The sequence below is a fragment of the Mustela nivalis genome (assembly GCF_964662115.1).
Source record: "Mustela nivalis genome assembly, chromosome: 10".
Lineage (NCBI taxonomy): Eukaryota > Metazoa > Chordata > Mammalia > Carnivora > Mustelidae > Mustela > Mustela nivalis.
This window is the reverse complement of record NC_139029.1, coordinates 16,788,415-16,804,984: the sequence shown is the minus strand read 5'-3', so window position 1 is coordinate 16,804,984 and position 16,570 is coordinate 16,788,415. Positions and strand designations below refer to the sequence as shown.

At 50.1% G+C, this 16,570-nt stretch overlaps 1 protein-coding gene across 1 annotated transcript in view; it reads right to left on the bottom strand.

Annotated features, from left to right (window-relative positions):
• Positions 1-16,570, bottom strand: part of GRHL3 (grainyhead like transcription factor 3) — a 34,450-nt gene that overhangs the window by 14,497 nt on the left and 3,383 nt on the right. Inside the window, exons 2-8 of the mRNA XM_082687678.1 lie at positions 7,760-7,946; positions 4,498-4,559; positions 2,899-3,244; positions 2,569-2,642; positions 1,947-2,100; positions 1,633-1,744; positions 87-181 (exon numbers count right to left, since the gene is read on the bottom strand). Of these exons, the coding sequence (XP_082543804.1) occupies positions 87-181; positions 1,633-1,744; positions 1,947-2,100; positions 2,569-2,642; positions 2,899-3,244; positions 4,498-4,559; positions 7,760-7,946 (1,030 nt within the window). The remainder of the gene's footprint in view (positions 1-86; positions 182-1,632; positions 1,745-1,946; positions 2,101-2,568; positions 2,643-2,898; positions 3,245-4,497; positions 4,560-7,759; positions 7,947-16,570) is intronic.

Genomic DNA, 16,570 nt, shown 5'->3' with positions numbered 1-16,570 from the left:
TGCTCTCATCAGAGCAGCTACCACAATTCTAGTTCCCTACTTGGGGACTTCTGAGGTACCCAGCCCTGCCATGGCCATGCACTGACCTTGGCCTCCTCGTTGACATTCCACACGAAGGACAGGGCGTTGTAGGCTACCTCCTCAATGTGCTGCACCGTGTTGAAGTTTTCTTTGCAGTCCGCTGGAACCACAGGGGACCAGAAGGAGAGTCAGGAGGAAAGGGGTCTGGGGACATGCTGGGAAGGAGGCTTTTAGGAGTGGAGTCTAATTCCTGGCAGGGATTTTTACCCTCTCCCCACAGAACCATGCTTCAGTCTGGCAGGGGAGACTGATGGTCGTGCCCTGGGTTACAGATGGGAAAACTGAGGTCCAGCCTGGGAAGCAGATATGCCCAACCCCCACAGAGAATCCCTAAGTTAGCCAGCTAGGCCTGGGCCCTCATCACTTTTGGGCGGAGGTTTGCATTTTCAGCGGGATTGGGACTTAGAGGGTCTCCCAGACACAGCAGCAGCAGAAGGAGTAAGAGCGGTGCCAGCGATGGTAAGGGGCCTAGTAAGTCCAGGACTCCTCACGCCGAGCTACTGGACGGACAGTGAGCAAACTGTGGGATGGCCACCACTCACTGAAAAGGATGGCAAGCCCTCACTTAATCCTCACAAGGACACAATGAATCCTCAGTTTAAATGTGGAAAGAAAATGAAGCTCAGAGAAGTCTGGTCACTTGGCCAGGGTCCCACATCTTTCAAGAAAAAGGCACAGCAAGGACTGGAGCTCAGCTTTGGCCCCGGACACAGGCTCCTGCCCACTGGCTGTGTGGTCTCTCAGACAAGTCATGGGAGTGTCCCTAGTGATCCGTTCTCCAGCGCATGAGACTTCAAGGCAGAAGAGACAGCACTGGATGCAGGAAGGGCAGCTGGCCCTATCCCACTTGACAGCTGGAGAAACTGAGGCCCAGAAAGGGGAGGTGACACAGGTCACACAGTCAAGAAAAGAGTGATGGAGTCAGAACCTGGAGGCCGGAGGATGGGCGGTGCCTCCCACACATCCCAGGGCCCAGGACAGAGATAAGGTAGCACCCTAGTCCCTTCCCTGTGTCTCTTCCCCGGGCCCCCTCCCAGCTGACAGAACCCCAGGGGCCCAGCTCCCAAAGCAGAACTGCCTTGCACGGTCCTTCCAACTTTCCCAATGGGGCTCCTGTTGTCTTACACATTTGCATCTCAATGGGCTAAGGCCGACCCCCAGGGAGACACAAAGGCCAGCCTCCCAGGGGTCTATTTATCAGACACTCCTGGGGTCTCTAGGGCACTGTTTACCCCAAAGCAAACAGAAAAGAGGCCCCTGCTTCCAGCCCACAGATGCAAATCCCTGCAAACCCCCCTCAGTGCAGGACCTGCAGACCGGGGCCAGGCAGGCAGCTGGGGTGAGAACTCAATCCTGCAGAGATCACAGGTGGCTGGGGAAGGGGGCAGGGCCAGAAAGGCCTGATTGGGCTGTGTGTGTGTGTGTGTGTGTGTGTGTGTGTGTGTGTGTGTGTGAGAGAGAGAGAGAGAGAGAGAGAGAGAATGAAGAGAGAGAGAGAAACAGGGAGAGTACAAGAGAATGGGAAGGGGGCCTGGGGGGGTGGGCTCTCACCTACGTCGATGACACGCTGCTTGGCAGTGGGTTGCCGGGAATGCCAATGCTTCCAGAAACGCAGCTGCTCCACAGGCACCTTCTCATTGTCGAAGACCACCATCACCACACTCTGCAAGCACGGGGGGCCACCATGACCCTCAGCCTCAGGAGAGGCCCAGGCAGTCCCAGTCCCCTCCAGGGCCCTGGTGCAGCACTCCTGCCCTTTCGCCTCTGTGTCCCCCACTCCATGGCAGGGGCACCTTCTCCCTAGGGTCCTTGTCAGTCCAGGCCGGCCCAACCATCCTAGCCAAGCTGCTCCGGGGACAAGATACCTTGACTTTGTTGGAGGACAAGGCAAGGCCCTTGCCACCTGCCGGGGTCCGCAGTGTGATGGGGTAGAACTGGCCCTTGTTGAGGTAGGCCATTGGCGACTCCCCTGATTTGATGTGGATGGCTTTGGGGGAGCCCAGGGTATATTCAAAGTCACTGCAGGGAGGAGAGGGGGAGGACAGTGAGGCTTGAGCAATCAGGCAGGAGGATCCCGGAAGGCAGTGCGGTAGGAGGCAGAGGGTGTGCTGTGGATTTGCTGTGGGACTTCGGGAAACCATTCTACCTCCCTGGGCCTCAGTCTCCTCATTTTTGGAGTTTCTATTTAATGGTTTCATTGAGCCACAATCTTGCTGAATAACAAATAATGGAAACTGGAGAGAGCCCTGAGGGGAGACAGAGCCTCAGGGGAGATGAAGGGCAACAGAACCTCAATTTTTTAACAGGGCTCTGAGCTCCCTGTCACAGCCCAAGAAAGAAGCGTGGAAATCTGCCTCTTTCCTTTCACGTGCTTTCACTCCCCTCTTCTCATTCACTGACGATGCCTGCTCTGGGGATGGTGTGAGGCTCTGTCTGTAGCCTCTGCCTACAGTCCAAGTGGCCAAGGTTCCAGAGGGGCTGAGTTACCTCTTGGGGCTGGGATAGTCCTCTGGACACGGGGGTTCTGGGGACGTTTTCAGGATATCTGGGAAGAGCAGCGACTGCAGAGAAACACAATTCAGAGAGAATAAATGGCCACGTTCGGGCTGCTGGAGCCTCATCCCAGAGCTGTCCCATATAGCTGTGCAGGTTATGCAGTGTACAACTGGGACAACAGTACATGGCAGACCTGCCTCGGCTCTAGGACTTTTTATTCCCAGGATTCCAAACCTCTGATCTCCTCACTGTCTTCTCTCCTTCTGCACAGGCATGCACATATCCAGGGATGCTGTGAGGGGTACGGGGGTGGGCCCTCACCTCCTGTGGGTCATCTTTGAAGGTGCTGTCAGGCTGCCAGCGCTGTGTGGGTGGCACCCCAGGAATGCTCTCAAACAAGGAGTTGAGGGAGCTGTTATCGTACATATCACTGGTGGGCAGCAGGTAGCTGTCCACAGAGCCAGCTTCCAGCTTGCTGGGGCCAGCAGGGAGGGGAGCTGCCTTGCCCGGAGTGGGCACGGCCCCCTCCAAGCTCATCAGGTTATTCTTCTTGAGCACATCTGGGTACTCTGGGGTTCCAGACACATTCTCTGTCAGGAATTTCATGAGATGCGTGGGGCTTTCAAGGGGAGCGAGGTCCATCTCATATTCCATGCCATGGTAGTACCTGGGGAGAGAGGAGGGCTGGGTGAGTGCACCTCTTCTCTCTGAGGGGCGAGGGGACCCTCATCTGGATGGGAGGGTGACCATCATGCAGACCCACTGACCTTTAATCCCACGTAACGTTAGATCTTCCCAACATGCATGAAGCAAGACGCGGTAATAAGCCAATTTGTCGCAGGGATGAGCAGGGAGGAGGGGTCAGGGTAGAAGGGAACAAACATCTGCTTTATCTTTTATGGTACTTGGTCATTTTAAAAACTGAAAGGTCATTTATTTCTTATCCAGAATCAAATGTCCCCACCTTAAAACAACTGGGAAGTTATCTACACAGTGTGTGTGTATGTGTGGGAGGAGGGGACATGGATATTACAGTTAACGCGGTACAGTTAATATATGTTGAGAAAAAGGTCTAGAAGGATACACTCCAAACTGTTAAGGTGGGCAGGGAGTAGGCTTACAGGAAACTCTTACTTTCTACATTTCTATAGAGTTTGAATACTTTGTAGCCAACGGGTATTACTTTTGTAATCAAAAAAGCTAACAACATTTTTAAAAATTGGCTTTCAGAAAAGGCCCATGCATAACTCTACGGTTCCTATCCTGGAGGGGCCCTGAGCCGGCTGTGTGAGCGGTAATGCCTGCCTTAGCAGCTTGGATTTTCCGGAAGGCACTAGCAGTAAGCCTGGCCTGGGCTGCCTTCTAAGAGGAGGGAAACATCAGTGCCCCGAGGTGCTCAGGATACCAGGGAAGAGGCCCAAGAGAGCCACAGGAAAGAAGTATCAGAATCCAGGTGCCCCTCCCCCACGCCAGGTCTCCCTCCACAGGGAGGTGGGTTTTGGAGTTAGGATAGAAAAGCTGTCTTCAGGGCTTATTCCTGGACCTTGGCTTTGAAGTTTGTTTTCTGTAAACTCTAGCCCACAGGGGCTGCAGGCTTCCTGTGAGTGTGTGTGAGCCTCACATGGACCAGGGTTTCATCATCACTTGGTGGGCCCTAGGCTCTCGCCTTCACAGACTCCTTCCTCCATAAAAAGTATTTTAAAATACCTTTTACAACTGCACTGGCATAAAGATAGGTGTAATCCAGGTTGGATTATATTCATTGTTTTCTTCTGATTTTAAAATAAATTCTAACACTTCCACGGGCCCTAAGAGTCCGGTGGGCCCTAGGCACTGAGCCTTCTGTGCCTGATGGTTAAGAGCCCATAGGTGGAGGGGAGCATGAGAAAAGGGCTGAGAGGGGGGTTGGGCAAACCTCACCTCTTTCCTTGGTCGTTCCGGCCCCCAGTGCTAGAGGACAGGATCCGCTTCTCCTTGGGGCCCTGAGTGGAGAGAAAAGAGGGATTTATACATTCATGGCAAGATAACCCCCGTCCGGTGGACTAGGCCAGACAGAGGAGCTGCCTTGGTCACCGGGGGAAAATCTGCCGGTCTTTGGAGTGGGCAAGCCATCATTCAACCTGAGTCCCAAGTTAGAGAGTGAGAAGTAACCTAAGATCGGCAGCTGGGCATCAAGGAACTTGAAGTCAGGCAGATCTGGCTTAAGTTCTAACTTTACCAATTAAAAGTACTATGAATTCATTCTGAATGAATGACTCTACCTTTCTGAGACTCAGTTTCTTCATATTTCAAGTGGGGGATGATAATACTTACTTCAAGGGTATTTAGAGATTTAGTAGTAAAAATAATGCTCGCTGTTTGTTTGTTTGTTTGTTTTTAAAGATTTATATATTTATTTGAGAGAGAGAGAGAGAGAAAGGGAGGGGGGTATGGAGAGACAGAAGGAGAGGGAGAGACAGAATTTCTAGCAGACTTCCCACTGAGTGAGGAACCCGACATGTGGCTTGATTCCACAACTTTGAGATCATGAACTGAACTGAAATCAAGAGTTGGCTGCTTAATGACTGAGCTACCCAGGTGCCCCTTGCTGGTTTTTATTTTTGAGATTTTATTTGTAAGTACTTTCTACACCCAATGTGGGGCTCAAACACATAACCCCAAGATTAAGAGTTGCATTTTCTACAGACTGAGCTAGCAAGGTGACCCTTGCTTGCTGTTTTTCAGTCTAGTACTTCTAGTGTACTTGACCCTGCATTAAGTGCCTTCTGTGTAGTCTCTAATTTAACCTCTAATTTAACCACTCTGTGATAGCTACTAATGTCATTTCCATTATATAGATGAGGAAACTGAGGCCTGGAAAGGCTCTGTTGTCTCAGTGGTTAGGAGCATGGACTCTAGATCCAGATTTCCTGGTTCAATTCCCAGATATGCCACATAGTGGCTATGTAACCCGGGGGGCAAGTCCCTTAACCTCTCTCTGCTTCATTGTTCTCATCTGTATAAGGATAATAACAGTAAAACCCACTCCAGAGATCACTGTGTATGCTTAGCCGCACCTAGCACATGGAGAACTCTATCTAAATGTGAATTTCATAATTATAATGTTGTCATATCTTAGAGCACTCAGGTCATTTCAACCTCTGGCTAATAAAGCCAGAACCAGGTCTCTAACCCAGCCTAGGGACTCCAATGCCTAGGCTCTTACTCACTCCCCGTGGGAGAGCATGCAGAAAGGCACCTGGCAAAGAGCCTGGCTTTCAGGAAGAAACTAAACACTGTTACGTTTAGAAGAATATTACCCAAAACCACATCGCCTGTTTGTGGCCAGGTCAGGTCTTAAACTCCCAACTCAGCGCTCTCTGTATATCATGAGACCCTGTCCTTATTACCCACTGTTCTGAACCCAGAGTCCTCTTGAAACGGAGAGGTGGGACAGGTGTTTTCACTACAACCATGACCTCCAGAACCTGTCCCCACCATTCTGGCTCTAGAATGGCCCAGGAAGATGGTACTGGATTTTACATTATGGTCCAACCTGTAAATCCCAGGCTGGGGGTTAAATCCAGGCCAAGGATTCTGGCTCCCACCACATCTCCAGTCTGAGATAGTCAATTCAAATTTCTTTTCCATCGGCCTGGGCCAAATGCTATCAGCACGCTGCTGGTCTACTGCAGAGGAAGTAAGGTAGCAGGGTGAGAACCAAAGCCAGAAAGAAAATTTGGGGCCTTCTCGTATCCAAGACCACACTTCCTATCCTTGGCCTGTGAGTTTACACGAACAGGGTGCGTTCCCCCTTGGGGTAAGGTAGATAAAATATTTCTTGGGTCAGTAAATTTGAGGGCTTATTTACAAGGTGGCTTTAAATCTTCAAGTTCAAAGCCAGCTATCTCAATAATTGGCTGTTTATGTTTCCCATTCTCAAATCTGGGAAAGTCTCTTGGAGCAATCACCGGGCCCAGGGAGAATGAGAAAGTTTGCTATCATGGGACATTTCAGACGGATGGGTAGGGGCTGCCTGGAGTACTAGCTTGAGAAAGATTCTTCAGTCTCCTATGCCCCAGCGAGAAGGCAGGCTGGAATCCATGGGCAGTGTCTGGCACAGGAACAGGAAAAGGGGCTCTGGGACTGTGTTATGCACCTGTGATTGCCCACTGCTCAGATAGAGGAGGGCCTCAATCCTGTTCTCAGGTGCTGACAGTCTCCCAGAGTCAAGGCCAAGGCCCTGGAAACAATGAGAGAACCATAATGATGGTCTGTCAGGAGGGGTTACGTTACGTAGAATGGCAGCAAGGATAGGGAGGAAAATCAGACACTGCAGAGAGGGACAGGTGATGTGGCAGCCCAGCTTCCAAAGGGAAGTGACCTTGGGAAGAAAAGGAAAGAAGTCGGGAGCAGAAGGCATGTTCTAGGTGGTGGGGTGGAGATGACAGGGCAACTGGGATAATCTAAGGGACAGGGACAGAAAGAAGGCAGGCTGGGCGTGCCGCTGTGAGGGGCTGTGCGTGGCCGAGGCATTGAGCCCTTCCATCAATACACACTGGGTGCTGCGCGTGTGGCAAGCCAGATGGGGTGCTGAGGACTGAGTAACGATCACCACGTGCTTCCTGTCCTCCAAGAGCTCAGTCTTGGGGGACATGAAGGAAAAAATGCATGGTCAGCAACTTTCTAAAGACAGAGTCAAGGGGCGCCTGGGTGGCTGGGTGGGTTAAAGCCGCTGCCTTCGGCTCAGGTCATGATCTCAGGGTCCTGGGATCGAGTCCCGCATCGGGCTCTCTGCTGGGCAGGGTGTCTGCTTCCCTCTCTCTCTCTGTCTGTCTCTCTGCCTACTTGTGATCTCCGTCTGTCAAATAAATAAATAAAATCTTAAAAAAAAAAAAAAAAAAGACAGAGTCAAGGACAATGATGGGAGTTGCTGAGGGTCCCCAGAGAAACAGAATGGGAAACTTAAGTCTTCCCTCTTCTCAGTGAAGGAATGGGGTGACCTTGAAACTGAGATCCAGAGCGGAGAGGAAGGTCAAGTCAGGGGAAAGGGGAGGGGGTCAGGCCGAGGGAACAGCCTGTGGGAAGACCCAGAGGAGAGAAAAAGCATGGTGTGGGGCCAGGGGTGGGCTGTCGGGCCAGGAGGCCTGAGAGCAAGGGTGTGTGTTCAGTCAGGGGGAAAACACAGTGGGCGAGAATGTACCATGTAGTAGTCATAGAGGAAGCTCAGGGCCGCAACGCTGTCATCATCGCCGTTGACTCTCATCATGGCCTTCGTGGCGGCTGTCAGTGGGTTTTCCAGGTAGGTCTTCCAGGCCTCATCCTCACTCGTGTAAGGGAACTTCTGGAAGTTGACTGGGTCGTTCTTCAGCAGTCGCACAGACCTGAAGCTGGAAGGCAAGCAGGGAAGGTCAGATTTCGGCTGTCCCAGAGGAAGGTCCATGGAAGGTCAGCCTCCAGCCAATGCCCAGGAATTCAAAGAGTTACCAGTCTTGCCAACTTGACCCTTCTTCTGCCCCATTTGGACAGCTTGGGGCGGTAGAACATACCCGAAGTTGGGAGCTAGATGTTTTCGGTCTATAACAAATGTGGCCATGACCTGTGGCTGTCGACCTGAGGCCTGAGTCCCCTCATCTAGGACACCAAGACCCTAATCCCAACCTTGCAAAGCTTCGCAGAGGATTCAATAAAATGCTTCTGTGTAGATACTTCTTCAAGGTGATTTAGCATAAGGAGGATAGGAAATCATGACAAGCTGCAAAGAACAAAGTTTCTAGATAATCCAGTGTGAGAAGTTCCTCTCCAGACCGTGAAAGACACAGAAGGCTGGCCATCGTTGCAAGTTAGGGAGTGTGGTGAGGAAGCTGGTGGGCAGAACCTGGTCTTGGGAAGTGGCATTTCAGACCAACATGGACTGTGGAGGGCCCGGGCAGCTGCCCAGATGCCAGGAATTTGTGGGGGAAGGGAAGGGGATGCTGTAGGGCACCGGATGAGGCAGAACCCAGCTCTGTGCTGAAAACTCAGATACATACCAGGGAGGTGGCCTAAGAGTCAAGCCACATGGGCTCAAAGGAAAGAGATCAAGGAGAGGGTCTTCAGAGGAAAAAGACATTTTACTTGAGGGCCCTCGGCACTGGGAATTATATCATGCAGACACGTGAAGTGGGGGCATCAGGATAGCGACATGATGCAGAATAATGATGACGTTATTATTAAAAGTCATACCTAACCTTTATAAGCATCAGCCATGTTTTAGGTGCTGAGCTAAACACTTTCCATGAATTCTCACAACAACCAAGTAAGGCGGGTGTGCTCTTCTTGTCCCTATTTTATAGACAAGGAAGCCGAAGCTCACAGAAGTTAGGGGGCTCGCTCAAGGTCCTAGTTCGTGAGTAGCCCCCAGGGCACTCAAGCTCCAGCAGAATGGGGCTGTGACTGGGGATAAGGTTCTTAAACCCTAAAGGGCATCACAATGACGTGGAAGGCTGGTTTTTAAAAACAGATTTCTGGGCTCCACCCCTGGCATTTCTGATTTGATAAGTCTGGGGTAGCTGGAATTTGCATTTCTAACAAGCTCCCCGGTATGGTGCCACTGATGCTGGTAGTCTGGGGACCACCCTTTGAGAACCACTGCTGTAAAATGTGCTCTTCATGGTGAGCAAAGGCCAGAGGTGGGAAAGTTCCAGTGTGTTCACTTTAGAGTGAAGAGTGTATGATGGGGGGTGGCATCCGAGAAGATGGGAGTGGCTAGACGGGGACAAGAGAACCCCAGTGATGAAATGGGCGCTTCATGGCCTGATGCCCCCTGTCTGAAATGAGCCTCTTAGACTCTCTCATGTTAGGGACACAGGAACAATGTCACCTGACATTTACCAGAATATGTTAGAATGCTCTCCATCCCTAAACTCTGCTCCTTCTAGAACACTAGGACATAAGGATCATTGGCTTTGTTTTACAAATGAGAGAGCCTGAGACTTGGAGAGGGTAAGAAAATGCCCAAGATCACCCAGTTGGTCCACAGCACAACAAGGATTTAAGCCCAGGCTTGTCTAGTACCAAAGCTGTGAGCTTTCCACTGAGCCGCACTATTTTACCATAATGCAAGAAAGGGTGACATTTCAGGCACCGTGGCAGAGTTGTGGGTGAGCAAGGAAGTGTCCCCATGCTGGCCTGCAGCTTGGGCCTACATTCCCAGACAGAGAGTGGGAACAGCAACCAGACCACAGCCAGGCAGGATGCGGGTGGGCGATGGCTCTGCCAGGGGCTTCACCCAGGGCCCAGAGCACTGCCCCACCCCTGTCCCCATCTCCCTGGGTCCCAGGGTGCGGAGCACTGTATCTGGGAGGGAGGGAGAGAGAGCTGTCACACAGGAAAGAGAAATGATAGAAACCTTCCTGCTTCAGAGGTGCAGAAAGGGAGGCACACCCCGAGTTTCTGCTGCAATAAATCAGGGGCATTAAGACGGAGAAGTAAGAAGGAGGCCCTTCCTCCCTGCCTCCTGGGCCCAGGAATAGAAGAACTTACAGAGCAGACCCAGGGTAGCTGGCCCCAGCCCCAGGCTAAAGGAAACTCCCCAACCAAGGTGTCATGGGAGAAGCAAGGAAAGGTGGTGGACTCCTCCCCCAACCCCACCGTGTCAGCTGGGATCCCCAGTGCGAAGCACTATTCCTCATTTGTAAAATGAGTCTCATAAAAGTATCCAACATGTAGGATTATGAGATTATGAGGACTGGGGGCATCACCACATGAGAAATTAGAACCGACCCTGCCAAGTAATAAGTACTTCATACACAAAAGCCATTTTGGTCTCTGGACCCAGCTTGGAGCCAGACATCAAGGGACTGTGCAGTGGTTTCAGACATGGTCACCCCACAAGTCAGTGGTAGATCAGGGCCTAGTGCTGAAGTCTGCTGACTTCTGCTGGAATGTCTGTTATCAGCTTTGATGAGCTATTAGTTATCTCTTACCCTATTTAAAAATTAAAGTTGGAAGACAATGATGAGGTTCCATCAGGAAGAAAAGGTCAGAGTTTACTGTTCATCTGGGAGGTTTTTCTGGCTGATGAGGGTCTCCAATCCATCCTGCTGGGATCCCTGAGTTGAGTCCCAGCTACATAGTGGCTATTGGACCTGCTGTGTTTACCATAGGCAGACATAGAGCCAACTGTTTTTCTGTACTATCTTATCTCTGGGCCATAGCCCTGAGAGATAGGTCTTGGGGAAATTGAGACTAGAACAGGTAATATCACCTGCTCAAGATCACTCAGCTGGTAGGTAGTGGAAACTCAGCCTAAACCTGGACCGGTTGGACTCAAAGACATCCCCCCCACCCCCACCCCGATGCTAGTCTCCTTTCAGGATGCCTTTCTTATTCTGGAAATTCCCCTCCTTTAGACTACATTGAACCAATGGTTCAATGACAGAGAGAGATTTTCCATCCACACAAGGCAGGAGGGACTGAGTAAGAAAGTAAGAGGATGGAGGTTTCTGGCCAGGAGCTGGGAGCCCCAGCATCCTGGTCCCCATGCCTGCTCATGCTACTGATCAACTTCATGTTCCAAGGCTAAGCATTTGGCTTCCAGAAAGTCTTGACTACGGATAAGATTAGCATGCTCTTGTGTGCTAAAGAAATCCAAGAACTTCTGCTACCCTGTTCTCTTAATGCTGGAATTGAGGATTGAGGGCCTGGTGGGTGAGAGATGTGAAGAGTTCTAAGGACTGAGCCCTTCTTAGGGGTGACAAAGCCAGAACAAAGAGGGGAGGCCAAGAGACTTCTTCCCAAGGGCCTCCACAAACTGTCTGTTGATGCCCCTGTCCAAGGCAGAACTCCTCAGTTGCTACTAGAAGGAGGAAGAGAAATGGGGGAGGAAGGGATAGCAAGAGGACTTAGCTATTTCCTCATCTGTTAAATGGGTCTATTGAATGTCTTCTCTGTGCCCAGTCAAGAACTCTTCTAGGCCCTGGGGAATCAGCCAAGAACAAGACAGATAAGGCTCTGCTCCCATGGAACTTACAGTTTAATTGGGGAAGACAGACCATAAACAAGGAGGTAAATGAGTTAATTTTAGTCAGTGATAAGTGCTGTGAAGAAAATTAAAATGCAGTCAGGTGATGGAGTCACCAGGGCTGGCTACTTTAGAGTGGGGCTAATCTCATGGGCTGTTAGAAGAATTAAGTACATTAACGTAGGAAATGTGCTTAGCCTTGAGCCTGCCAGAGAATAATCACTCAGTAAATAATAGCCATCATCATCACCATCATCATGACCACCATCATCTCAGAAGCCCCAAATGACAGTCAAGGGGAGACTCTGCCCGAGGTTCTTAAATTAACATCCTCCCTAAGCCTCCGGGCTGTGAACAAAGTTCTATGTCAAAAACAAAAAAGAGACAGTGTAATAACCCCTTGCCTTGACTTTCACATTCATTATCTCGCAGGGCCTCCCCACGTACATCATGTGTTATTATCTCTACTTTACAGACCAGGAAATAGACAGCAGAGATGTACAGGGACCTGTTCTAGGTGACTGGCCAAGTGAGTTACAAAGTCAGGCTTCCTGGTATCTAACTCCACAACTAATCACTTTTCCACTAACCACTAGGTTTCAAAAAGGGAAGTAGAAGACAAGAAAAACCCAATAAATAGGGGTGGCATCCCTCCCTCATTTTAACAACTATTTATCAAGTAACTACTACATGCCAGGCCTTGTGCTGGGCCAACAAGACAAGAAGGTCAGCCCCAATGTCATGCTGTTTGCATTTTTAATAATAGCAAGACGGACGTGACCACAAAAACAAACAAACAGCTAAGGTCAGATAGGTGAAGAAAGCTATGAAGAAAAGGAAGCAGAAGCCTGACCTGCCTGAACTTTGGGGAGTAACGGGGCGTGGTCAAGAAGAGGACTGCAGGGGGAAAGAGAGCGGGGAGGCAGGTGGGGAGGACTTTGGATCTTCCAGAGGTGAGGAGCAGCAGGATCCAAAGCATAAGCCTGGGACAGCTCCCAGAGCTTGCCTACCTACTGTGTGCCAGGGTTTTTGCTACATTGCCTTGTTTCGAGGAAGGCCAGCCCCCTAAGGAGGAAACTCAAGTCAGAGATTTGATAATCCCTCACATTTGCATGGCGTGTTGTATTTTTCAGCATGCTTCTCATACGTTTGTCATCACCTCTGATCCTGCAACGCCCCTGTAAAGTAGGGAGGGGACGTATGACTCTCCCCCATGTGATAGCAGGAAAAATTGAGCCACAGAGAGGGCCACTGGCTTGCCTAAGGCCAACCAGCGACTATCTCATGCATGACATCAAGCTTAGAACAAAGGTCTCTGGTTTCTAGCATCAAGAACCTTCTCGAGACTGTGCCCTCAGAACCTCCCTGGCCCAGTTTCTCCTCTATTTGGGAGAGAGTTAAATCCAAGATCATGAGAGAGGAGCTGGAACATGGAGCTGATAAGCCTCCCTTCCTGAGACTTCTGTCTCAAGACTGTGGGGATGTGCAAACCGCCTATGCAGGGGCTCTCATGTGGGTGGGGCCTTGCTCCAGCAGCTCACTCTGGGCCCACAGCACGGGAGGGGTGTGGTACCAGCTGTTCCACACCCAGCCAGACTCTAGGCCTCCTGACTCTACCATGTATCATTCTGGGCACCAGCATGGAGGAAGCCCAGGGTGGTGAAGTGGATTTCATCCCAAGTCCTGTTGGACTCTCGATGCCCACAGCTTTCTGGCTGAGCGCCACTTGAAACTCCCAGTGAGACTAAGTAAATGTGTCTCATCCATCATTTGAGGACTTTTGGGTTCCATGTAGGGTGCAAAGGGACTTTCAAACTCTTGTTTCTCAGAGAAGGTGTGACTTTGCCTAAGGACACAACATAGAGCAGGACTGAGATTTGAGTCTTTTAGCTTCCTATCTGGTACCAAGTTGAATCACTGCTCTATCCCAAAGGCATGTCAAAAATTCAGAGATGTAAAAGGAAGGACTCTTCCTCAATGTTGCTGAAGGGGGAAGGAAACTCACCAATGAGGGGTTGGGTGGGGGGGCGGCTCAAGTCCCGCCAAACAAAGTGCCTGGCACAGGGCAGATCTAGTGAGCTGGGTCTCATTTCCCTCCAGCCTGAGGAGGAAGAGTTCCAGGGGCCACCCGAACTGGGTGTTGACACCCAGATACACCCAATAACTTGCCGTACCCTGTCATGAGCCACCCAGCCTCCTCAGCAGTGATCAATCACACTCACTAATTACCCACAGGGAGGCCCTGCCACAGCCGCTCCCGGAAGAATCATTTTTCAGTCAGCCCCATGCAAGGTGTTCCCTAGGCATGACGGGAGCGCTCCGGGGTTCTCGTGCTTGCCAGTGACCCATCTGGTTTCTGGATGCCCAGGTTGTGAAATGTGCTTAATCGCAGGCTGGGGGCCCTTTGGGGGCCTCAGCGGAAACATGGTGGAGTCCATTCTAGGTCCTGGCTCTGTAGCACCTCCACTTTGAATGAGGTAGTGGGAGCTCCTGGCTACCTGGTAGGCCCCAGAGCTTCACAGACCTGGTTCCAGTTTCAGCTCTGCTTGTTACGAGCTGTGTGACTTTATGCAACTTGACCTCTCTGTGCCCTGACTTTCTTCCCTGTAAAAGAGGGAAAGACGGGAGTACTAAACTCACAGAATTCTTACAAGAGATGCTATTCACTTGAGGGCTTACCAAGTACCGGGTGCTGGCCCAACAATATCTAGTCATTGTTTCACTCCATCTTTACAGCTTTGTGAGGTATTACTGTTGGAAAATGCAATGAGATAATGCAAGTAATCAGCCCGTGATAATGTGAATTATTATTATTATTATTATTATTACTAAAACTCAAGTTGGAGGGTAGCCCCCAGCAAATTGCATGACAACTCACAGCCTCACCTTCTCCCACCTGTAAATGGGTGGGAGAAGCTTTTCCTAGCAGCAGCAGGAGACCTGAAGCTAGGAGATTCCCAGATAAGAGGGGCAAACATTCATCATCTGGCTTTGGGTGGGCAGGGTGAGTGCAGTCAGGCCCTAGCCAACACTTCTAGTTGCATGTAAATTAATTATGTGCCATTTTCTAATTATACCAGAAACTCACTTTCTCCTCTTTGAAAAACTCTGTTCTCTATGGGAATTCTTCTTTCATGCTCTGCTCTTCTTTTGGTTTCCTGTCCAAGTTTCCTGTATGTTTTTTTTCCCCCCTCTTTCAAGTGAGATGTGAAAGAAATTGAAATCCATCTGTAAACCCGGGGTGCCACATCCCTTCATTCATTCACTCACTGATTCATTCAACAAACATTCACTGAGGATTACTCTATAATAGGCCCTGTGCTGGGTACTAGGACAGAAATGTAAATACCATGCTGTCCCTGCCCTCGAGAGTTTCCAATTCTTGCCACCCAGGTGCTCCACCCACCAGGGAAATAACACCAAACATTGCTGAGATAATTTCCCTTCAGGACATTCACTAGGTCAGTTGCTCTGACATTTTAGAAGATGAAAGGAATGGAGGGAGACAGCTAGCCAGGATTATGATGCTCCAGTTCGCAAATGCTGAGCTCTTGAGAGGGTAAGGAAGACAGGGGAAGAAGGGAAGGGAACTGTTATTTAAAAACAGCAGCCTAAGGCAGCCTGGGGCTCAGTCGGTTAGGTGTCTACCTTAGGCTCAAGTCAAGATCTCAGGGTCCTGGGATTAGCCCCACATTGTGGGGGAGGGGCGCCCAAGCAGTAAGGCTCCTTGCTCAGCAGAGAGTCTGCTTCTTCCTCTCCCTCTGCCCCTCCCAACTCCTCATGCTCTCTCTCTTGCTATCTCTCCCCCTCAAATAAATATTTAAAAATAAATAAATAAAAGCATCATGCCTCTTCATTCTCATATTTGCCCGGGGCAGGGGGGGGGGTAGGTATTAGCTGCAATTTACACACAGCATTGACACCTTGAGAGGTTAAGGAGCTTATCCAAAAGTCACCTGGTTCACATGTGGCAGAGCTAGGCTCAAACACAAGGGTGACCCCCCAAGCAAAACTCTCAGCCTGCTGACCCAGCAACTACGTGGCAGGTCAGAAGAGGATCTGGGAACCTCCTGCTTCCCAATCCTCTGCCAGGTCTTCTAGGCCAATGGTTCTTAAACTTGAACATGCATCAGAATCGCCTGGAGGGCCTGTTAAAACACATATTGCTGAGCCCCACCCCCAAAATTTCTGATTCAGTAGGTCTAGGGTGAGGCTGAGAATTTGCATTTCTAACAAGTTCCCAGGTGCTGAAGATGATGCTGTTGGTCCAGGAACCACATTTTGAGAACACCATTTTTAGATGAACCAATAATTCTCTCTTTGAAAAATAGTAACTCCTTCTCCTCACCCTCCCCATTTCAAAAGTAACATAGGTATGGAAACACAATAAATAAATAAAATGTAAAACAGAGAGAAAAACTGGAAGCAGAGCTAGATTCACCTGCTTTCCTCTACTCAGATAACTGTTAACAGTTGGCATATCTCATCTTTTTTCAATATCTGTACAGATAGGAGGTAGGATGACATATTGGTGTAGAGCATCCTTTTAGCTCCTCGGTTAAGACCCAGTTAAGATCTCAGTTCTTTCCTGAGATCGTGAGCAAGCCTGGGGCAAGTCTCAGAGCCCTCCTTGACAAAACTGAATTTATACTCCCATCCTCACTGGATCTTCGGGAAGGTTAAAGGAGATAACGTATTTATGAAGCATTGCACACTGAGTCAGCTGTCAATCAATGCTTGGTTATTTTTTTCAACCAAAGGAAAAGCTTCCAGTATATGGTATTTGTGTTTCAGACCGTTGCCTTTCCTCCGGCTTGCCTTCCCCTGTGTTGATCACAACGCGCTCCCCCACCCAAACTCTGTGTGGCTCCAGGTACCTGACCAGGACTTCACTGGCCAGAGCAGCCAGTGCAGTGGCAGGAACCTCAGCAGTGTCCTGCACCCCAAGTCTTCGCCGTTAGGGTTGTCTCAGCCCCAGTCCGCCTGTTTTACAGGCGGAGCTTAATGAGG